This window comes from Thalassophryne amazonica, chromosome 15 (assembly GCF_902500255.1).
Source record: "Thalassophryne amazonica chromosome 15, fThaAma1.1, whole genome shotgun sequence".
NCBI lineage: Eukaryota > Metazoa > Chordata > Actinopteri > Batrachoidiformes > Batrachoididae > Thalassophryne > Thalassophryne amazonica.
In genome coordinates, this window is record NC_047117.1 from 85,427,663 (window position 1) to 85,453,178 (window position 25,516).

The 25,516-nt window shown below is 40.2% G+C and overlaps 1 protein-coding gene and 1 pseudogene across 2 annotated transcripts in view; both read right to left on the minus strand.

Moving 5' to 3' along the window:
- LOC117527019 overlaps positions 1 to 5,038 on the minus strand; it is a 28,122-nt gene extending 23,084 nt beyond the window's left edge. For both annotated transcript variants that reach the window (XM_034189155.1, XM_034189154.1), the window contains exon 1: positions 4,954 to 5,038. In XM_034189155.1, the coding sequence (XP_034045046.1) occupies positions 4,954 to 5,020 (67 nt within the window). In that variant the 5' untranslated portion in view covers positions 5,021 to 5,038. The remainder of the gene's footprint in view (positions 1 to 4,953) is intronic.
- An 11,985-nt stretch (positions 5,039 to 17,023) lies between these two features.
- Positions 17,024 to 23,821, minus strand: LOC117526664 (annotated as a pseudogene).
- Positions 23,822 to 25,516: the final 1,695 nt, after the last annotated feature.

The following is a 25,516-nucleotide window of genomic DNA, read 5'->3' on the forward strand; positions in this document are numbered from 1 at the left end:
AAGCAGCCACGCACCAATCAAATCTGCAATAATGGCTAAAAACTGGTGTAGAATAAAGTCACATTTGTAAGGAGGTGGTACCCAAAATGAGAATAAACAGAATAAATCATTAAAAAGTTTCATTAAAACTAGCATGTTGCCCGTGGGGATCCATGTGCTCTAGATTAGGTAGTGCTTATAAAATAGATAGCTCATATTTTTCAAGGGTGTTAATAAATTATGCAAAGTTTTTATAATGTGTTGGAATGGCATGTGAGTCCAAATTTTTTTAGAACCTTAGACCTCAACAATTTTGATAAGAAGAACTCAACCCTTTTATTCCCGGTTAATTATATAATTTTTTTAATTAAAATTATTTTATGTACTTACATTGAACTTACTAAATAAAATCACACACACTCACACATTTAATATAAAGATGATTTACCGCCCCCTGCTGAACTGGCGTGTGAGTCCAGAATGTAATGAGGAACATCCATCATTCAGTGTTGTTAGCTAATATCCGTAGCTTCTCAAAAAATATTAGTCCTATCAACTTTCTGTTTTCGCAAAGTTCATCCTTGACCCAAAATACATAAGCATTCCAAACAGCAAATGTCAGCTTTCCACAGTTTCTCTACAATCAAAGTTACACGCAGGCATGCACAGAGAGCTTTTTATTTTTTCCGGATTCTGTCGCAAGCAGGTGCTTCTAATTTTAGACAGGCAGAAAGAGAGACATGGCGGAAGGCATCAAACGCATTACAGTTGTCACTCATGGTACCGGCAATATGACACTTAAGTCACTCATGGTAACGGCAACATAAGACTTAACTAAACTGATTAAACCAATTCAACTATAAAACACAATAAATCAATAAAACTAACAACACTGTTAAACTAACATGGACCACAATAACAACATTCAAAATCCCAAACTCCCATGGTGCATTGCAGCACAACATCTATTGTGTACTGGTTAGCTAAAATAGCTCATTTCTCCAAAAATTTTTGTCCTATCAATGTTCCATTTTCACAGCATTCATCCTTGACCAAAAATACATAGGCATACCAAATGACAAATGTCAGCTCTCCCCGGTTTTTGCATGATCAAAGCCATACACACACAGGCACGCACACAGAGGCTGCTTGGCCATTATAATACAGATTTGGTGATGGATTATCAGTTTAGCACAGTTTTTTGAGTTTTATAGTATTTTTCATTAAAGTTTGATGGTTTGGTGTTTTTACTCACTTAAAATGGTAATTTTTATATGTTAAAATAATTTATTTGATTTCTTTTTTGTTTGTTTATCTCCACCTACAGTCCACAAAGCCAAAAAACCCTTTGTATTTATGTCCTGTGTCTTGATGGCTTCCCTCGTCATTCTCCTTCTTGCACAGTAACTCGGGTACCATTTGTATTTCTTAATTTTATTTAATTGTTTATTTGATTTTAGCTGTTCCCAGTTGTTCAGCATTGCTGACATATATTTTATCACAGGCCCTGGTTCCAGTAAATGTCACTGAAATCTGTTTGTGTTGCAAAGAAAAGCCCTTAAAGCAACCACGACTCCACCGCAAACTCATTTTAAATCACAGGTCTCTGCTCTGGTGAGAGCAGCAGCACAGGAGGACGAGGTCACAGCCAAGTACAGAGTATTTATACACATAATCAGCTCATCCCTGCAGCAAGGCGCAAGCCTGAAACAGTGCACAGTGAGACATGCGTGTCAGCGGTAATGCACGTGGACATGCATGATTGTCCTGCCACATGCACACTGAGGCACCACGACAGGGAGGACGACACAAAGAACAGCTGGACCGGGTTCGGCCTCCACTGCCTGCAGGCGTTACAGAGTCACATACATATTTAACATGTGTTTAACATTTAAAACGGCACATAAAAGACAAATATTTATGAAATACACAACCAGCATTACATTTAACATGACTGGCACCATTTTTCAAAGTCGATATAATAACTGGACAGATGAAGTTTCACGCAGCTTTTACCGAGTCTAATTTGATTCAGTTAATTCTCAGGATAAGGAAGCTATCGAAGCAGAACTCCTGCTGAGAGGCGGTTTGTCTAATTCATGTATTTTGAATGTTTTGTGGAATAAAATCTGCTCAGTAAGTTGCATGCGAAGTTGCTTTTTTGACATTGCATGCGAATCGATTGTCCAAGAAGCATTAAGAAGCATATTTTTAAAATAGTTTCCAAATGTTTTTTCTTTACTTTAATTCCATGTTGACTTATTCCTTATTGTCTGTTTCTATTCTCTCTTTTTTTTTTGTCTCTTTATGATGCTGTGAACAACTTTTTGAAAGTACTATGCAAATAAAAAACATCATAAAAAATATTATTATTATTATCATTATTATTGTTGTTGTTATTTTAAGCACAATCCAAACCCTCCTTCAATTTAAAATTTTGCAATTTGAAAATATAAAAAAATAAATAAAATTAAAACAGCTCTGTTTGCATGAGTTTTTCAAAGATGGACAAAATAACTGCAGAAGATTTTCAGTATTATTTGGATTTTATTCACATCCCAGAACAAACTGAATGCAATGGGAGTCAGAAAAGACCGGAAAAAGTGATTCAACTTAGCTTTTCCAGTTGGTTGCCAGGGGCAACATATGATAATTGCATAGATTGGGTTCAAAAGTCAAGATTTCCATGCAAACAGTGGAACCTATATTCAGCATCACCTCATTTTCTCTAATGACGAGGGAAAAAAATTCAAAACATGAGATAATCATTGCTGCTCCCAGCTGAAGTGCTGCAGGCTGGAGGTTTCAGTTTTTCCTTTTAGACTTTTGCCACGAGATTATCAGCAGGAAATGAAAGGAGCATTTTGTCCCGAGGCCACAATGTGCTCATAAGCAAAATAAAAAGGACCAGGCACGCGTGAAAACACAAAGTGTACGCTGAAAAGAGAATTAAAGCATGAAAATTATGTCACAGGGCTACATATAGACAAACAAACAGTCACATGGACAGTCAATTTAAAGTTTCCAGTCCAAACCTGCATGTTTGTCTTTGGATGAGGGAACCCACACAAACACAGAGAGAACATGCAAACTCTGGGAATCGAGCCCACAACCTTGTTGCTGTGAGGCAACAGTGCTAACCACTAAGCCACAGCGCAGCTTGATTCAGAATACTGTTCGTGAATGATTTTTCTTTAATTCAAATGTGATTATGATGATCTTGGGAACATATTTCTTAAAAAAATCTCTCAAACACCTATCAATGGGGGGGGGGGGGGTAAATTAGCAAAATATATGTCAGTTGTGCTTTGTAAAGAGGCTTTAATATTTTGATATTTTATAAATACTGGATTGTCCAGAGGTGCCCAAATTTTTTCCTTTGAAGGGTCTGGATGGAGTTTATGGGCCAGAAGTAAATATACAATTACATTCCAATTAAATGCAGTTTATTTAATTTAAAATAAAGAAAGACAACAGCTATGAGTCTGTTCAGAGAAGGCTGTCTTCCAATTCTGAGTGAGTGAGGACAAAAGAGACAAGTGAGGGAAGCCATCAAGACAACCAACACTCTGAAGGAGTTACAAGTGGCTGTGACTGGAGAAACATGTGGATACATCTGGTGCCTGGTTGCTTCACTGTTTACAACTTCATGTTAGTGTTACCGAGAAAATAGTGTTTGGAAAAGCAAGAAGAAGAACAAGAAGGCAGAAATGGGGGAATTTTACAAGTATGATGTGACAGGGCAAAACTTGGTCTTTTTATGGGAATCCAAATAAACATCTACATTTCCAGATGAACCCATGAAGCAGGGACATGAGGATCCAAAGCCCTCAAAGAAAACTTGATGACTGCTTTCTGTCTTTATTTAATTTTGACCATTGTTCAGGAATTCCTTTTATTTTAAGATTAGCATCCATATGTTTTAAATTTTTTCTCTCTCTCTGTTGTGAAAGTGTAGGTACACGGACCCACAACAGGGGGCGTAATGAACGGACAATGGAGAAAGGTGAATAACAAGTTTTACTGTTGTGAAATGAGCACAACGAATACAACAATTAACAATTTGGGGTCGAATCCGCTGGTGTCGTGTGGGCAGGCTCGAAGGTAGGAGACGTCCGTCTCAGTCGAACCGGAACCACCCAGATCTCCTCTGCCACCGAACCCTGGAAATACTGGAACCGCCAAGTCCCGAATTCCCAGGTGGCCACTGCCTCCGCTCGTCGGATCCGGTACTGCTGGCGGGAGAGAGCAACAACACACAGGTGTGGATGCGACAGCACCCAGTAACGGAGAGGGGAAGAGCCGCCTCCACCTCTTGTCAATATATAGCAGGAAGGTGAGTACTTATCCAAGCAATTTAGCTATCAGTAGTCAGCAGTCCTGAAAAGGTTTAACAAGTTTTAGCTGGTTATTCAGTATATGAATGCAGAGAACGTTACCTCAGTCTTAAGGCGATATCTCGGCACTGAGGTGGAGACGCCGTCCTGATGATATACCCCCGGGCTGAGTGGAGTCAGCTGTGTCCAGTAATGGGTGACAGCTGTCACCCTGACTGCTCTCGTACGGCGGCGGCGCCCTCTGGTGCCTGGAGCCCGCACTCCAGGCAGGGCGCCCTCTGGTGGTGGTGGGCCAGCAGTACCTCCTCTTCAGCGGCCCACACAACACTCTCTCTCTCTTTTATGCCATAAAAACAGAAAATGATCAATTTTTTTTATTTTTAAATGACTAAAAATTATTATTTAAATAATTATTTATGATGCTTTTTTCCTTCCACAAAATAAAATAATGAAAAAAAAAATCATGTTATAGCGCACAAAACTATTTGTAAATGGTAATTTATCTACTTTTTCATGACTGGTTAAAGCAAACAACATATTTAGACATTTTAAAAAATGCATTTTACAGAAACCATTTCCAAATCTCTGAAAAAAAAAATAAAATATATATATATATAAAATGTTGTATTTTACTCACATTTTCTGGATGTGTAAGTTGTCCGGAGCAGGGGTCCGAGCCTGTGCCACGCCCGCCTGCACAGCATGTTTTCGGGTCTGAGTCTGATCCACTTCGGCCCTAAAACTAATCTCTCAGTGGCTCTGAGCAACAGCACCACCTTGCGGCGAGACGGGAAAATGACAGAATGAATGTCGACGCCACAAACATTTTGTGATGTGGTGGGTTTAGTGATATTTGAATGCACACCTGAACATTTTATGGAAAATTTTGAGTAGTTTGTTTGTGATTTTATTTCTTTTTTTTCAGTTTGAGGCAGTGGATGAGCTCCTCAGGATAAAGATGTTAATCTCTCACACTGAGTCGATTAAAGTGAGAAATCATTCATTCTAATCATTATTTAACACTGGCTGTGACTCCACATAAGAGCAGATGGGGTGATGCTTTGAAGTCTCTCTGCCGCCCTCTAGCGGATTATAGCAGGTATGCCTGAATGACACTTTGTAGTTCTGCCTGGTTCATGACGACACAAAGACGTTTGCACATCAACGCCCGTAATAAAGTGACCTGAAAACATCTGATTAAACACACATTTTATTATCATTGGCAAGAAACATCTCCGCTTTTTTGTGGATGATGTGATTCTGTTGGCTTCATCGGATGCACACTGGGCAGGTTTGCCACAGAGTGTGAAGTGACAGGGATGAGGATCAGCACCTCCAAATCTGAGATCTTGGTTAGGGGGACAAACTTAAATATCTGGGAGCGAGTGCTGCTTCTTCACATCAAAAGGAGCCAACGAAGGTGGATCAGACATCTGGTGAGGTGGTGAGGATGCCACCTGGTTTTCTCCCCGGGAGGTCTTCCATGCACTTCCAACTGGAAGCAGGCCCAGGACACGCTCAAGGGATTATATTTCCCAGATGGCTTGGGAACACCTCGGGATCCCCTTGGATGAGGCAGTGGATAGGGAAGTGTGGGAGGAGCTACTGGGTCTCTTGGATAAGCAGCAGAATATGAATCAAAAACTCAGGCGGCTGTATATAAAAATTTTGCATTATACAGTTTTCATGAATAAGTGGTATGACAAACTATAGCTGACTTTTAATAATAATAATAAAGTAATAATAATAATAATAATAATATCTTTCATTCTTGCTTTTGCATTAATGTTCATTCAAGTGCAGAACTTCTTTAACTGTGCAACATTCTTCCATTTACCGTGCTGAATTTCTCTTTCTTTGTTAGATAGTCTGTGGAAGTTGTTTTTTTTTATTTATTCCCCTTTGTGATTGGCGCTTTCTTAAGGAGTTTCTTTCAGTGTGGATTCTGTCCCTGTCTCAGTGGACTACACAAACACTCCTACGTGCAACATATTTTACACCTTCAAAAATAGTCATACTCATCTCTTATATATAGTGCTGGAAGATGGAAATAGAATGATGAATAAACTGCACCCAGCAGATTTTTGATTAATAATGTGACATAAAATGTGTTGTTGATTTAAGAAAGACTGATGATCACTTTACAATAACAGACGGTTGAACATCACATTCAGAAAGCATTCACAGCGCTTCACTTTTTCAACATTTTGTTATGTTACAACCTTATTCCAAAATTGATTAAATTCATTTTTCCTCAAAAGTCTACACAATACCCCATAATGACAACGTGAAAAAGTTTTTTTTTTTTTAGATTTTTGCAAATTTATTAAAAAAAACAAACAAAAAAAACTAATAAATCACAGGAACATAAGTGTTTACGCCCTTTGTCATGAAGCTCAAAATTGTGCTCAGGTGCTTCCTGTTTCCACTGGTTATCTTTGAGATGTTTCTACAGCTTAATTGGAGTCCACCTGGGGTAAATTCAGTTGGTTGGACATGATTTGGAAAGACACACACCTGTCTACATATAAGGCCCCACAGTTGACAGAACATGTGAGAGCACACACCAAGCATGAAGTCAAAGGAATTGTCTGTAGACCTTTGAGACAGGATTGCCTTAGAGCAGGGGTGGCCAAGTTCGGTCCTCGAGAGCCACATTCCTGACACTCTCAGTTGTCTCCCTGCTCCAACACACCTGAATCTAATGAAAGACTCGTTAGCACACTTTTAATGAGCCTTTCATTGGATTCAGGTGTGTTGGAGCAGGAAAACAACTAAGAGTGTCAGGAATGTGGCTCTCGAGGACCGAACTTGGCCACCCCTGCCTTAGAGTACAAATCTGGGGAAGGCTACAGAACCATTTCTGCTGCTTTGAAGGTCCCAATGAGCACAGTGACCTCCATCATCCATAAATGGAAGAAGTTCAGACCCACCAGGACTCTTCCTAGAGTTGGCCGCCCGTCTAAACTGAGCGATCGAGGGAGAAAGACCTTAGTCAGGGAAGTGACCAAGAACCCGATGGTCATTCTATCAGAGCTCCAGCATTCCTCTGTGGAGAGAGGAGAATCTTCCAGAAGAACAACCATCTCTGCAGCAATCCACCAATCAGGCCTGTGTGGTAGAGTGGCCAGACGGAAGCCACTCCTTAATAAAAGGCACATGGCAGCCCACCTGAAGTTTGACACCTGAAGGACTCTCAGACCATGATAAACAAAATTCTCTGGTCTGATCAGAGGTGTAAAACTCCGGCTTCAGATAGTAAAAACCCTCTCATGTGTTGCTTCTATCTGTGCACCTAAAACAAGTGATCTCAATAATTAGCTCATCCACCTGCCTGAAGAGCTGAACTAATTACCGTATTTTCCGGACTATAAGTCGCACTTTTTTACATGTTTTGGCCGGGGGTGCGACCTATACTCCGGTGCGACTTATAAATGAAAAATATACCGGTAGGATCTCAATTAATTTACTGTAACAAAACAATTTTACGTGACAGAGTCGATCTATGTTTTAAAATGGCCACCGGAAAAGGAAATGCAATGCATCATGGGCACTGTAGTATGACGGCCATCCTATAGTTCACGCTGGTCGCGATAACCAATCAGAGAACAGAACTTTGGATGCGTATTCCTCACCTCACCCACAGCGTGTGAAGCTGACGAACACGGTGCTTGCTGTTATTCCGGCATGGCGAACAGAACAGCTTCAACCCTTGGATATCAATGTGAGCAGAGTGTTTAAGTTGACGCTGAGAGCTGCGTGGGAGCATTGGGTGAGCGACGGCGGAGGATTAGCGTGTGCACTTGGAAGGAGCTGGCGTCGATGATTGTGAAAAGCGTTTGAAGCAGACGAACATGGTGTTTATTCCGGGACGGCTAACAAGACAGCTTCAACCCTTGGATATCAGTGTGAGCAGAGTTGACGCTGAGAGCTGCATGGGAGCACTGAGCGACGGCGGAGGATTAGCGTCTGCACTTGGAAGGAGCTGGATCGACACCGCTGGGAGGTCATGAGCTGCGCAGGTAGGTGCTGCACGGTTCGGCTCGCAATGTGGTCCGCAAAATACAAACATATCCGTAGGTAAAATGCAGCTCACGAGAGGGCACTCAAGGCTTGTGTGACTGTTCCTGCGACTTCTGACTACCATAGAAAAATAAAAATTTTAACGTTACTGATAACATAACAAGACAACGGAGAAGGCCCGAAAAAATGCCACCAAAAAGAAAATCATACTCTGCAGATTGTAAGTTACGACTGGTGAAATATGCATCCGAAAACGGTAGCCGTCACAATATTATCATCTGAACTTTTCATGTTAACATACCTGTATGTCCATGGGACTTATAGTCCAGGGGACCTTATTTATGGTTTATTTTTCTTTATAATGGATAAAGTGGCTGGTGCGACTTATACTCCGGTGCGACTTATTTATGGTTTATTTTTCTTTATAATGGATAAAGTGGCTGGTGCGACTTATACTCCGGTGCGACTTATAGTCCGGAAAATACGGTACAATCAACTGGGTTATTAGGAAGATGGAACCAATATGTGGCTGGACTTTTAGTTTCTGAAGGTGGACTTTTACACCTCTGGCTTTGATGAGACATTCTTTGGTGTGAATGCCAGGCATCATGTTTGGAGGAAACCAGGCACCATCCCTACAGTGAAGCATGGTGGTGGCAGCATCATGCTGTGGGATGTTTTCCAGCAGCAGGAACTAGGAGACTAGTCAGGATTGAGAGCAATGTACAGAGACATCCTGGATGAAAACCTACTCCAGAGTGCTCTTGACCTCAGACTGGGGTGACGGTTCATCTTTCAGCAGGACAATGACCCTAAGCACACAGCCAAGATATCAAAGGAGTGGCTTCAGGACAACTCTGTGAATGTCCTTGAGTGACCCAGCCCGATCCCAGACCTGAATCTGATTGAACATCTCTGGAGAGATCTGAAAATGTCTGTGCACCGATGCTCCCCATCCAACCTGATGGAGCCTGAGAGGTGCTGCAAAGAGGAATGGACAAAACAGCCCAAAGATAGGTGCGTCAAGCTTGTGACATCATATTCAAGAAGACTTGAGGCTGTAATTGCTGCCAAAGGTGCATCAACAAAGTGTTGAGCAAAGGGTGTGAATGCTTATGTACATGTGATTTCTTAGTTTTTATTTTTAATAAATTTTCAAAAAAATGTTTTTCATGTTGTCATTATGGGGTGTTGTGAGTAGAATTTTGAGGGGAAAAAATGAATTTCCTCCTTTTTGGTTCCTTTTAAGGCTGTAACATAACAACATGTGGGAAAAGTGAAGTGCAGTTAATACTACTAGATGCTCTGTATGTCCAAATTTAAAAACCTAATGCCAGATTGTGACATCAATCCTGCATATACAAGAATTTGTAATTTCTCCAAATCTTCGACAGTGCACATTTATCTGCTGCACTGCAGCCACTATTTGAAAATCCTGTAAAAGTCACCAGCAGAATTGACAATTTTCTTCTCTCTTTCTGCTTTTGAGTTTCTCTCAGTTGAAATTTGGAATTTATAGTACATCTGAAAATCTCCCCAAATATCAACTCTCCTGAGTGTAGAATATATTTGACGTTTGGCTGCAGAATTTATCATCTACCTGACACTGCAAACTCACGCTTACATGCGCATGCACACAAACGCTCACACATGCACACACTTGGCTGTCAGGGTCTCTGGAGTTGCACAATCTTTTAATCCTTCAATGTGACAGTTTCTGAAAAAGAGATTAGACTCTGCCCCACATGTGATACACCCACACTGCACTCGCATAAGACAAACACATGACTCTTATGCCACTGTGTCCATCTGGACAAAGCTGTGTGTCTTTGTGTTAGTCTGAATCATGATGACAAAATAAATGTTTCCTGTCGAAAATGCCATGATGGAAAACAAATATGCAACCCCAAGTCAGAAAAGGTTGAGAAGGTGCAAAAAAATGAATCAATAAATCAATACATCGAGAAAAACATTCTGCATTGATAAATATATTATATTTTTTGTGTGGTCAGCTGCTTTTCATTCATTAATATACATCCAATCCTGCATAAAAGTCCTGCAACACATTCCAAAAAAGTTGGGACTGGGAAATTTGGGCCACTAATGAGGTTTTTAAATAATGACTGTTTCAAATAGGTGATTGTAATCCTCTATAATTTACAGTATCTACAAAAGTCTGAGTCTTTAAGGAGTAAAGATGGGCAGACAAATGTGTGAAAAAATTGTGGAAGTGTTTAAAAACAATGTTCCTCGAAGAAAGATGGGAAAAGAGTTCCATATTTGTCCCTTTGTAGTGCATAATATCATTAAACAGTAAAAGGAATGTTGATGGATTTTTGTGTGTAAAGCAAACGTACAAATCTAAGTTGAACATTTATGATTTCTAATCCGTCAGACAGCACTACATCAAGAACAGTCATTCATCAATAGCTGATATAACCACATATGCAAGGGATTACTTTGGGAAACCTTTGTCCATTGCTACAATATGGAGTTACATTCATAAATGCAATTTAAATCTTTGTTTTGCAGGAAGCCTTGTGTTAGCCCTGTCCACAAGCCATGTCAACGTCTGTTGGCTTGTAGGCACCTGGGCTGGGGCGTCACAAAGTGGAAATGTGTATTGTGGTCAGAAAAATAAGCATGCCAGGCTTTTTTGGAAGAAATGAAGAGAGTCCTCTGGACAAAAGACCAAAAAGACCATCCAAACTTATCAGCAACAAGCCCAAAAGCCAGGGTCTGTCAAGGCAACCGCAACTTACACTTCTGTGATATTTTAGAGCAACCTATCCAGGCTTCAAGACATCTTTTCCAGGGATGTCCATGCCTTTTTCTTGAAGACAATGAAAACCCTATTCTGCACACATTATAAAGGCATGGCTGCAGAAGAAGAGGGTATGGATACTGGACTGGCCTGCCTGCAGTGTTGAATTGTCCACAATAGATAATGTGTGAAGAATTTTGAAATAAAAACTGGCACGATGATGAGCCTGTACTGTTGTACATCTTAGGGTATATTTCCAGGAAGAATGGGACAAAATAACACCTGACATGTTGCACCGCCAAGTGTACTCACTGGCAAAATATCTTAAATGTTGTGAGAAGGAATGGTACCATTACAAATGAAAAATGCTTTAACATGTCAACTTTTTTCATTTTTTCTTTTTTGGGGGGAGGAGGGGGGGTGAATGCCTTACATTAATTTACATCAGTTAATACATGAACTGATGTAAATTAACAAATGAAAGTTGAACACACAAAAGATGAAAAAGCTCGGGTTTCTACTGTCTGCGATTTTGTTTGTTTTTTATTTGCATTTTCTTAACCACCCTTTATCCATTTTGGGGTTGTGATTAAAACTATGCCCAGCTATTTGTGAACCTCGCTGTGCTTATCACTAAACACAGCCAGACTCCAGACGGCAAAAATGTGACATCACAGGCAAAAAAAAAAAAAAAAACCATGACCATGAATTTATTTTTTTTAATTCAATAACTTTAGTATTGATATATTTTGCAGTTCCTTATTTAAGCATTATGACAAAATTCATCGTCTTCGAAAAATATGCACAACATGGCAACAATCGGTTATAGTAGTAACATTATTTATGTCTCAAGTCAAGCTAAGCAACACTGTAAGCAAGAACAGACTGTTGCATCATACATTTAACAGCTTTCCAATTTCATAACAAATGAGATAAAGTTGTACATCGCTGAGCAGAGGCACCGCCAGTCACACCAGGTCATCAGCGCCTTTGCAAAATGTCAGAATTCTGAGTATCGAATTATGAAATTTTTGAGCAACATTGATCAATTCCAGCCTCTTAATTCAGCAAGAATCTCAGTTTGTTTGAGTTGTGAACTTTAGTTAAGAAATGACACAAAAGTACCAGATCCAAATTAAAATCAGACCGCAACCTAAAGGAAACACAAAGTAGGCTTTTCTTCCAATCAGTTATAAGTGGAGGTAACGATGGTGAGGTGATGGTCTAGTGGTTAAGTGTTGGGCTTCATATCCGAGGATCGTCGGTTCAAAATCCAACCAGACCAGAAAATCACTAAGGGCCCTTGGGCAAAGTCCTTAATCCCCAAGTTCCTCCCGGTGTGTATTGAGCACCTTGCATTGTGTCTGTGTGGATGCGAGGCATCATTGTAAACTGCTTTGAGCTTCTGATGCAGATGGAAAAGTGCTATATAAATGCAGACCATTTACCATGTTTTACTTGTTTATCTGCATTTACTTTTTACACTTCAGGTACAAATATATCATGCACACGAGAGAAATGTTACATTTATGTGCAGACTTGCTTTCCGTATTATATATCATACTGTCCTGAATACAAGATGACATCTCCCTCTTCAAAACACACTTTTGGGAAGAAAAATTAAAGCCAAAATTTATTGAACAAAGAACATGTATTTTTTTTTTTTTATAATGCTAATAATAGCACTTATATGCAACCACATACTTACTGCTGCTTATACAGTAGTGTTCAGAAGCTGTGATCATCCTGAAAAGAGTGGACCTTAAAACATGCTGTGAATTAACAAGCAACTGAGAAGTGATGCAAACGTTAAGCTCAAGAAAATTGCAGCAAACAACTCTCAAGCAGCCAAGAAATAGTGAATAACGTTAAAAGATGATGAGCCCCAAAAAGACTGTTAAGAGTACTCGCATTGAGAATAGATTAGTCTTACAGTAGTGTTCAGAATAATAGTAGTGCTATGTGACTAAAAAGATTAATCCAGGTTTTGAATATATTTCTTATTGTTACATGGGAAACAAGGTACCAGTAGATTCAGTAGATTCTCACAAATCCAACAAGACCAAGCATTCATGATATATGCACACTCTTAAGGCTATGAAATTGGGCTATTAGTTAAAAAAAAAAAAAAGTAGAAAAGGGGGTGTTCACAATAATAGTAGCATCTGCTGTTGACGCTACAAACTCAGAACTATTATGTTCAAACTGCTTTTTTTTTTTTTTTAGCAATCCTGTGACTCACTAAACTAGTATTTAGTTGTATAACCACAGTTTTTCATGATTTCTTCACATCTGCGAGGCATTAATTTTGTTGCTGCTCCTCCCAGAAAATCAATGCGGATTCCGTGCCGGACGTGGAACTGTGGACATGATATTTGCTGCGCGCCAACTTCAGAAAAAGTGCCAGGAGCAACACAGCGACCTCTTTGTGACCTTTGTCGATCTGATGAAGGCCTTCGATACGGTCAGCAGAGAAGGCCTGTGGAAAATCATGGAGAAGCAGGTTCATCACAATGGTGTGACAGTTCCATGACGGCATGATGGTGAAAGTTCTGGATGATGGTGACGAGTCAGAGGCCTTCCCAGTCACCAACGGCGTAAAGCAGGGCTGCGTTCTTGCCCCGACACTGTTCAGCATGGTCTTTTCCGCCATGCTGACCGACGCTTTCCAGGACGGCATTCGCCTCAGATACAGGACTGACGGCAGGCTGTTCAACCTCAGGCGCCTCCAGGCTGTCACCAAGGTGACAGAGACCATCATCAGAGACCTATTGTTTGCTGATGATTGCGCGCTCAACGCAGCTACAGAACAGAAGATGCAGCATGAAATGGACTGCTTCTCGAGAGCATGCGACAACTTCGGTCTCACCATCAGCACCAAAAAGACAGAAGTTATGTACCAACCAGCACCTGGAAAACTATACCAAGAACCCCACATCACAGTGACAGGACAGAATCTGCAGACGGTCGACAACTTTACATACCTGGGTAGCACCCTTTCTCACACAGTCAACATCGATGCAGAAATCAACAACAGGGTTGCAAAAGCCAGCGCCTCATTTGGAAGGCTCCGTGAGAATGCCTGGGAACGGAGAGGACTTAGCATTACCACCAAGCTGAAGGTCTATCGTGCAGTGGTTCTAACCACCCTGCTCTATGCCAGTGAGACCTGGACTGTCTACAGCAGACATGCCAAGCAGCTCAACCACTTTCATATGAGCTGTCTCCGTCACCTCCTCCACATTAGGTGGCAGGACAAAGTCCCGGACACGGAGGTCCTTGAGCGAGCCGGCCTCCCCAGCATCTACACCCTCCTGCAGAAAACGCAAGTCAGATGGACTGGCCATGTAATCAGAATGCCAGACACTCGACTGCCAAAGCAGCTCCTGTATGGAGAATTGTGCCAGGGCAAGCGCTCTGTCGGGGGGCAGAAGAAACGCTACAAAGACTGTCTGAAAGCATCCCTGAAAAACCTGGGCTTTGAGCTCACCTCCTGGAAAACGCTTGCCCACAACCGCCCTCAGTGGCACAGCAAGACCACCAGTGGTGCCCGCGCAGCAGAGGCCAGACGGATCGCGGACGCCCAAACAAACGAGCCGCACGCAAGGCCCGAGCTACCTCTACCTCCACCGCAGTACCCACCCATGTGTGTCCCGCATGTGGGCACACCTTTCAAGCCCGGATTGGCCTCATCAGCCACCTCCGGACGCACCATCACTGATCACCCACCTGGTGGAGCCGTGGTCATCTTCAACCCCGAAGGACGAACAACAACAACAACAGCATCTGCTGTTGATGCTACAAACTCAGAATAATAGTAGTGCTATGTGACTAAAAAGATTAATCCAGGTTTTGAGTATATTTCTTATTGTAACATGGGAAACAAGGTACCAGTAGATTCAGTAGAGTCTCACAAATCCAACAAGACCAAGCATTCATGATATGCACACTCTTAAGGCTATGAAATTGGGCTATTAGTAAAAAAAAGTAGAAAAAGCGGTGTTCACAATAATAGTAGCATCTGCTGTTGATGCTACAAACTCAAACCTTTTATGTTCAAACTGCTTTTTTAGCAATCCTGTGAATCACTAAACTAGTATTTAGTTGTATAACCACAGTTTTTCATGATTTCTTCACATCTGCGAGGCATTAATTTTGTTGGTTTGGAACCAAGATTTTGCTTGTTTACTAGTGTGACTGGGCTCATTGTCTTGTTGAAACACCCATTTCAAGGGCATGTCCTCTTCAGCATAAGGCAACATGACCTCGTCAAGTATTTTGACATATCCAAACCATACCTGGTATGCGATATATAGGCCCAACACCATAGTAGGAGAAACATGCCCATATCATGATGCTTGCACCACCATGCTTCACTGTGAACTGTGGCTTGAATTCAGAGTTTGGGGGACATCTCCCAAACTGTCTGCGGCCCTTGGACCCAAAAAGAACAATTTTACTCTCATCAGTCCACAAAATATTCCTCCATTTCTCTTTAGGCCAGTTGATGTGTTCTTTGGCAAATTGTAACCTCTTCTGCACGTCTTTTATTTAACAGAGGGACTTTGCGGGGGATTCTTACAAATAAATTAGCTTCACACAGGCATCTTCTGTCACAGCACTTACAGGCAACTCCAGACTGTCTTTGATCATCCTGGAGCTGATCAGTGGATGAGCCTTTGCCATTCTGGTTATTCTTCTATCCATTTTGATGGTTGTTTTCCATTTTCTTCCATGTGTCTCTGGTTTTTTGTCCATTTTAAAGCATTGGAGATCATTGTAGATGAACAGCCTTTAATTTTTTGCACCTGCGTATAAGTTTTTCCCCTCTCCAATCAACTTTTTAATCCAACTACGCTGTTCTTCTGAACAATGTCTCGAATGTTCCATTTTCCTCAGGCTTTCAAAGAGAAAAGCATGTTCAACAGGTGCTGGCTTCATCCTTAAATAGGGGACACCTGATTCACACCTGTTTGTTCCACAAAATTGACCAACTCACTGACTGAATGCCACACAACTATTATTGTGAACACCCCCTTTTCTATTTTTTTTTTTTTTTTTTTTACTAATAGCCCAGTTTCATAACCTTAAGAGTGTGCATATCATGAATGCTTGGTGTTGTTGGATTTGTGAGAATCTACTGGTACCTTGTTTCCCATGTAACAATAAGAAATATACTCAAAACCTGCATTAATCTTTTTAGTCACATAGCACTACTATTATTCTGAATACTACTGTAAGACTAATCTGTTCTCAATGCAAGTACTCTTAAAAGTTTTTTTGGGCTCATCATTTAACGTTATTCACTATTTCTTGGCTGCTTGAGAGTTGTTTGCTGCAATTATCTTGAGCTTAACGTTTGCATCACTTCTCAGTTGCTCGTTAATTCACAGCATGTTTTAAGGCCCACTCTTTTCAGGATGATCACAGCTAGCATTGACTGGAGTAGAGCAGCCAATATTTTACAACTCTTTAAATTTTGGACGGGTTACACTTATATTTTAAGCAAAATTCATCAAGTTTAAACTTTAGTCCGTCACCACGCAACACATGAAGTCATGGAGGTATGCATGAAGTGTTTTACAGCAATAGAGAGCAACTTGCCCACCCACTATAACGTCAGCTGTTTGAGTTTATAAGATCTACAGTAAACCATATCTTAAGGATTTGCAGATTAAGTACAACATAAAAATCAAACACTTTTTTTTTAAATATACAAAATCATTATTGGTTGCTCTAAGAGGAAGATTAAAGGCCGTACAGATCCAGAAATCAGATCATCAATGTTACATCATTTTGGCCAAGAACCCAAATATGTTGATTAAAATCTATGTGGGGCAGAAAGTTCTAGAGTTCAAACATCAATTGAGACTTCAAATCACACATTTATATTGAAAATTTTATTTAACGTTGTGTAAACAATGGTCACAAATGTACACTACATTAATCATATAAATATCAAAGTTAAATGTACAACATCAAAACACAACAGTTCCACACAACAATGTTCCTGATTGTAAATTATGGTCAAAAATGAACATTATTTACAAATTTAGAAATGTGTACCTCAACAACATGTTCTGGTATTTGACAGTGGTCTACATTTGCATGAAGAGATAAAAGCTCCCGTTATCCACTCTGAAACACCACCACCAAACCTCAGCAGGTGCAGCCAAACACGTCTTTATCTGGACTTTTTGCAGTCACTTTGAAAGAGCTGCTGTAGGTTGAGATGTCCCCCACGGAAGGGTTTGTGTGTCTCTTCAGCTTGACACTGATGGCAGCCACGATGTCTTCCACCTCATGCTGCTGATACCCCGTCTCCCCATTGCCTTGTTGTTCATTGGTCCTCCTGTTTGGCAGCTTCTTTGCAGAGGTCTCAAAAGACATCATCCCATTGGCCTTGGCAAAGCGCTTGGCTTGGTCCTGTTTCACTTGGTCTTCAGCCCTGCTGAGGTCACGGAGATCGCTCTTATTCCCCACCAAAAACCTGGGAAGGAGAACCAGCAGCACAGAGGAACAGACTATTACAATTGAAGACAAACTAGATCAGGTGTTGTACTCCATTTAATCTAAGCATGTTGCCAGCTGATCCTAAAGGATCAGTATGGGTCAGGTGATCCTCACCTGAATGTCCCACATTTAGAGTTTTTTTTTTTAATATATATATAAATAGGCTAATCTATACAGTTTTTGATAACAGCACCTCATTGACTCATGATGTATCAATTTATCTTGTGTACTGTAATGTTTATAATAAAAGATTATCCATAAAAAGATAACCCCCTTTAAAATAAGATTTAAAAATTCCATGAACTTTGAAACTAATCTGAATAAAATAAAACTACATTTGATGAATAAAACTACATTTTATGGCCAGCCCATCATTTCTTTTTCCAACCAATGTGCTGACACACTGGTGCTTTTAGGGCCCGGGCAATCTTTTTTGACAGTTGGTATTTTTAAAATAGTCTTTTTAAGCTTGCAGTATTTAAACCTTATATACATTCATAATGTATTTCAAGGCTGCTTGACATCTGTTTGATGATCTACATTGATCGCCAAACAGTGTGAAGTTAGCATCATGGCTTCTCTTCAGTTGCTCAGATCCTATTTCCCATACAATACAGACCCCCCACCCCCCCCCCCACCCCACCCCAAAAAGGTAATAAGCTCTGGCATAGGACTGCAAGGCCCTTCAACCCAGTGTTTTTAGCCAATTTAAAAGATAATAATGAAAGGAGAAAAAAAAAGGGGGTAGTACATGATTTTAGTTTGTATGAAACAATAAATGGTGACCAGCACTTTTACGATGTGTATGGTGACTTTAAAAACACCGGCAACATTTAGACTCTGTCCAGCTTTTTCATAGAAAGTTAGAGGAGTGGGCACACACCTGTTTCACATGTATTTGATGTACCTACCATTGTAGACATACTGACATGTAAAATCTAGACCCTGACAGGGTGTAAGTGGATCACAGTCATTAGACTGCTACAAAAGCTCAAACCCAGTGACAAGAGACTGAATGCCATGTGTGCTGAACCATCCCTGTAACTTTGATGATTTCTCTAAGGTTACTAATGTTTTAATGATTTGACAGTCACCTGGGGACATCCTGGCCCAAAGCGTTCTGCCTGCACTCCTCTACCCACAAAGTCAGGCTGGAAAAGCTAGTAGGACAGGAGACATCGTAAACGAAGATCACAGCTTGAACGTTTCGGTAGTAGTGCTGCACCATGGACTTACGGAAACGCTCCTGGCCTGCAGTGTCCCAGAGTTGGAGCTGATGAGACAATGGAAACAGAACAGAAAGTGAGGGAACAGCTGGCAGGAAGACTGAGGAGGAAGGCGCAGTGATGATACGTGAGCCGGCCAAGTTGGGGAAATATGGCATAAAAGAGGAAGTGAAACAAAGGAAGGCAGAGAAGGATGAAAACAATTCTGCATGTTGAAATAACCATGGGCAGGCAGAAACACGTGCACACATGCTGTGGAGAAAATACATCAGAGAGCTTAATGCAATAACAAACGGAAATGTGAACACGTCGCACGCCCACAAACCAGCTACAAATCCAGCCTCATGAGTCACAACCCGTCGGTTAAATGACTGAAGACATCAGCGAACACAAGGAAACGGCACAGACCAGCAACATGCACATTATAAGAAGAAGAGCACTCAACAGAGCGCGCCAGAGCCGGCCCCTGGCTTAGGCAGTATAGTCAAGTGCTAAGGGCGCAATGACCACTAGAAGGCGCAGCAGCGCCAGAAATTGGGGAGGAAAAAAATTTCCACTATTCTTAAAGGTGGTTGGTTTTATTATGTATTAATTTAACTGTTTGGGAAAGCCTATAATAATAATAATAATAATAATAATGACGATGATTCTATGTTACTTAAGACGCTCCCTGCCCCTTCCACAACCCCCACTGACTAATCAGACTTTACCTGCTGCTTGAGGGATTGGTCGTTTTTTTTTTTGTTTTGTTTTTTTTAACGCGTCATATCAACCAGCCCAACTGAAACAATGTCAAGTTGGACAATGCCAAAACGTCCCAAACGTCTGGTGCTCAGGGGAGGGAAAAAAAAAGAAAAGAAGGAAAAACGCAACAAAGACAGAGGTAATGCTACAGTAAAGATGATGCCATGATGATTATTTTCCTTTTGCAGAAAGAATATTAATTGAGAACATCATTAACTATTAGTATATCAAATAGCTAATCAATAAATAGCTAGCGCTAACTGCGTCAGTTTATGGAAGCAGAGACTTATTTCTCGCAATATCTGACTGACTTTGATAGAAGGGCCAAAGCTATAACGCAAATTAATAATGTAATTGCCTCCCCCCTTACCTTCCTCAGGTAAATTGAACTTATTTGAACTTATTATTTGGCACACAACTCGTCAATAACAAAACTGATATACAAGACAATTCCACAGTGACATGTGTGACCAAGAAGGGGGTGAGCAGAAGCAAAGCTAAATGTATGTAGATCTATTAGATTATCCACCAGGTGTATGTGTTCTGTATCATGTATTTTGACATCTGGTTAGCTAAAAGTTTTCCCAGACTTTAATACTGTTAATAAAAATGCTATTTCCCACTCCTGTAACTATAGTTGTAAGCTGTTGTTCAGTGTCTAAAGTGTGTTATAGTGTTAAACTTTCTCTCAGTCTACATTCCTACATGCAATATTATATTGATATATATATTAATCATTAAGTTAATGTTGATTCTTTGTACTCTGTAGCCTAATTGATCATTTGCATTCCACTGTAATGCCAATAAAATTGATATCATAAGGCCTACTAATATATCAATTACTAATATAATGAGCATTTCAGAAACATCTATTGTGAATTATGCTTTACAATAATTAACACCATTGATGTGCAGTTTTTTTTTTATTCATTTTCTTTTTGTATTTTCCTTTTATTTTATGTTTCACATCATTTGCTTGACTAGTGCTATACTTCTCTTTTCAGATGCTTTGCTCAGATTCCTCAGTCCCACCCTTTGAAAATCCTCCTAACAATGACTAAAACAAGCTATTTGAATTTCTTGTGAGTATATGTACTCTAGCAGTGGAATTTTTTGCAATGCAAGGGGCGCCACCTAAACTCTTGCCTAGGGTGCCAAACTGGTTAGGGCCGGGCCTGCAGCGGCACTGTGGACCCCTTATCCTGATTACTGATCCTTCATCCCAGTCGCTGAGTTTCAATCATGGTTTAACTTCCATTATAACAGTTTCCTCTAACTGATGGATTTTTTTTTTTTTAAAGTTAATAGACAAACTTTGATGCTGATTTATGACCTTTAATCACAAGTTTACCTTTCATCTTGATTGCTGACTTTTGTTTTCTTGATGACTGATTTTTGATCCTAATCTTGAATTCAATCATGATTTAGCTGTAACTGCGATCACTGACCTCTAACCCCAGTTAATGATCTCATTGACCTTTGATCCTGATCCAATTAAACCAAAAAAAAGAATGGTTTCTTCTCCCTCTGTCCACGCCACATCCCTCCATCATGTTTTTGTGGAATCCTCCCAAACACATAACCTCTTATTCTGAGAAAAAGAAGAAAGAATATGTTAAGAATTCACAAAAAAAAAAAAAAAAAAAAAACACCATTCTGACTTTCATGGACATTCAACCTCTTAAAATAAATAAATAATATTCAGTCTATATAATGTGAAATCTGGACGTGAAGATTTTGAATGTGATCGATCACACACTTTAATGAGCTATAAAGCTGGATCGTGCAATATGTCTAAGAAGCACAACCTTAACCCGTCCAGCAAACCTCACAGGAACGCTGCAGAATGAGCAACAAAAGTTATGGGCACAACAGAAATACAAGAGTTTACCAAAGTATGCGACGGAAAAAAATAAATTTCTAAACATTGTCTTTAAAAAACAAAAACAACAACAAAAAAGACAACATTTCCATGGTTAAAACAAGATTATGGGACAATGATGGAATGTTGCAGTTTCTCAAGATCTTCTGACCACCTGGGATTCATCAATGAAAACAGGACTTTAAACTCAGCAGGCCAGTTGGTGATTTATTTATTCATTTTATTCCTAAAGTAAAGTTTTCATTGAGAAAGAAAAGCGACACTCGCTCTGACTACGGTGACAGAAACCAGCAAACACAATTAGTTCTGATAATTCTCTGCCATTCAGAGAATTCTACGGAGGACAGAACAATCTCAGGCAGCTGGACTCAGAGAAAGGCCACATTCACACCAACAGCTGAACTGACTCACATCAGTTTATTTTTTTTAAATCTCCCACAGTCATTATGTGTAGGTGACATGAGTCTAATCCTTTGCCACGCATTGACGTCGAAGATCAAATATGTATCAGATCTGCAGATGACTGAAGTCAGTACGTTAGTTGTGGAATTATACCTGGACACTCCTGTGTCTTTCAAAGTGTCTGTGAGCAAAATACAACAGCCTAAATTGATCAGGGTGCACAAGTCATTTATCGCCTTGTACAGCAGCTCCGAGCATTAATGAGGAAAACGTTCCATGCGGTCTGTGAATCTAAAGTTTTGCCAAGTTGGAACTGTGCGACTGTAGAGACCTCCCTGATGTGTGTGGAGCAGATGTACTGTTCAATTTTCAAATCTTTTAGATGCATTTTATACAAATTAAACCCTAACCTAAACCTTTATTCTATTCCTGAAATTTAAAGCCGTACAGCCTTTTAAATGTCACAAAACTGACCGAAATCCAATAATTATGACAGTTTATTTTTGTAACGCATCGCAAATTACAGCTCATTTGAACAAAGAGAGCATATTTATAGGGGGAAATTCCATAGTGAATATTGCTTTTCCCTGCAGACAAGGTTTTGGATTACCTGTGACCTGACCCACTTGTGTGACGTGCGTTCCCGGTGTGTGCACGCTAACATTTGTAAGATGTCTGTAAAACACTTATGAGGTGTTATCTGGTTTAATTTTTTTTTTTTAAGTCTTTTCTTAGATTTAGAAGAGTTTATTTCTCCCTAACTTTTGCAAAATACACGAGAAACATTTTTTGTCATTTTATTTTGTTTGAACAAGCAGCCAGCTGATGTCACGCTACCTCTCTGTACATCAACTGGCATCCCTCACACAGATCGGGGGATATAGGTTATGGTGTCTGATCACTTGAATTTCAACCCATCTGGGGTCAAAATTTTAAACGGTTTAAGGACAATGTGAATTTTGATCATACTGGCAAAATATTATGAATCCCTTATTTAAAATGTTCGGGAATAAAATTACAGCAGTGCTAAAGAAAATTATTATAATGACTTAAATCTTAAAACCCAGAGGCTGTACAGCTTAAGATAAAATAACTTGCAAGACTGATTGATCAGCAGCTGAGAGACATTTAGAGCCTCCTTTCGACAGAAGCATTCTGCACCAACAAATGTGACTGTAAGCCAACTATCTAAAAGTACCTGCAAATGTATAAAATGCGCACAATAAATAAAAGTGTTCTCACAGGAGTCAGATCACTAAAGACCAGATTAGAATCAAATCTAGGACCAGACAATTAGAGCCCAAACTAGATATTGATTACGTTTGCACTCCACAAAAAAGATAAAACACCGTCTTATTAGCCAAAAGTGTGAACGTTGGCAAATTTCATTTGGCATTAAAAAGTACACAAAATATCCATACAATAAAAATGGTTGAGGATAACTCAAGAAAGCATAAACCTATTTTCACTGTTGTCCACAGTTAATTTAGTCACGATTTAATAAACTAAAGATGACAAATTACAAACCCACGCAGTTTGACGGGGGAGGAAAATGCTGTGCGTAAAAACGGTGCCACTTACGCATTCACAGCGGGCTGTTACGGTGTAGTTGTGTCTTTTAATATACCTTTATTTTCTCTCCTTCCACGTCGAGCGCTCTCTCGCGAAAGTCCACGCGATGGTGGGCTCCACCCTATCGGGGAATTCTCCGGCGCACAGCCGGTGGGTGAGACACGTCTTCCCCACGCCGGAGTCTCCGATCACAAGGATTTTAAATGTCCGGCAGCGATGACAGCACGCTGCCCAGCGAGCCCGAGAACTCCAGAGAAGATCCATGTCGTGTGGAGTGTAAACCAGCCTCAAACTTCAGCGGCTTCGGGAGTTCCTGTTGCGGGTGAGACCGACGGTCCGAGGGTGCAAAGTGACGAGGTGCAGGCAGGAGGCGCCACATTTAAAGGGGTCAGGTTCCACACGAATTTGTAGGACCATCAAGCTTTTTAAAACAGAGTGAAGTTTGTAACAAAAAACACCACATACACCACACATCCATCATTTAAGAAATGACTGTTCTGAGTCTGTTGCTTTAAATTGAAAGAAGCTGCTGCTGGCCACGCCCCTCTCAGGATCACAGTATTGACAAAAGTGGGGGTTTCCTCACCGCGGAAGCTAAGTTAAGGGTGTCACACACACACTTTGTCCCCAAAATTTGCTATAAGAATTCATTGTCATATTATTTCAAGACTTTGAAACTTTAACATGAAAACTGAATGTAACTCGAAGCTGACAGAACACAGCTCCATTTTTTATCCTGACCTATGATTCCAGTCACTGAATTTTGATCCTGATTACTCTGATCATAATTCTTGTGTCTTGGTAGCTGACCTTTTATACCAATAAATGACCACTGATAAGTTGATTAGACCTTTGCTCCCAGTGAACTTTTGATCCTGATTCCTTTGATTGTAACTAACATTGATCCTGGAAGCTGAACCTTTATCCACCAATGACCACTGAGCTTGGATCAGCAGCTGGTGAAAGTTGAAAACAAACCCAAATTTGACCCTGTGCCTGACCTTTGATCCTAGTTATTTAACTTTGATGGTGATCATGGCTTTTAATCATGATCTAACATTTATCATGACAGCTGAACTCGATTCCAGGTACTGAACTTTTTTAACCAATCCTCCAAACCTTGAGGTAATAAAATGTTTGCCTTCTCTGAAAATGTCAGTTATGTCTTTTGTATTGTCACATTATATTTTTCATAATCTTGAACTTTATTTACATTTGTAGATATATTTGACATTAAATGACAAGGTGGAGTTGAGGTATGAATTGAAACCTTGAGGAGAGAATACTTTTTTCCAAATATTGATTTCCAACACAAATGTCTTTATTATTAGCCCAATTCCTACACGAGGATTCCTCCCAGTTCACTTCCCTTGTGTTGCGTTCACAGGCTGTGGTGAAAAACTGACCCAGACATCAGCAAAGCGCTGGAGTCAGGACTTATTACAAACTGGTTTGTAGCTGTTTCTACTTACTCAGTCTTCCAACAACAACAACAATGATGCAACAGCCAATCAGATTTTCAAACTGTGTTGTCTGAGTTTTCCCACAGCCTGTGAATGCACCACCTGAAAGACTGCAGAAAGTAAACTTCTGAGGGCAAAGTGCAGAAAAGATTCTCTTCTCACAGGTGTTAAAAATTTAAGGGTCAACTGGCAAACTGCTTTTTTCTGCTTTTCACACCCCCACACAGATTAAGAATTAATCACTGTACAGTATTTACAGGATTTGTAGAGCAGGTTTACCAGACGAGGTCCTGGAGGACGGCTACAGAAGAGGGAGTGTTTGTTTATCGCAGTAACATTTTATATTTCAAGGTTTTTTGTTGTTGTTTTGCAGGTGTCAGCTGGACATGCACTTCAGAGGGTTTTTTTTTTTTTATTCTAATTATTCAGCCTCACCAGTAAGGTTTTCTACATTTTGGAAGAAGAAACAAATTCTGTTTTTGGCTCAAGTGTTCCAGATTTGAGCTGACTGTAAATCACTTTTTCACTAATTCTGAAACTATTCTGGATCTGTTTAGGCCAGTTCATGAATTAAAACTCGGCAGCCAGCTGTCCGTTTACAGGTTAAAGGA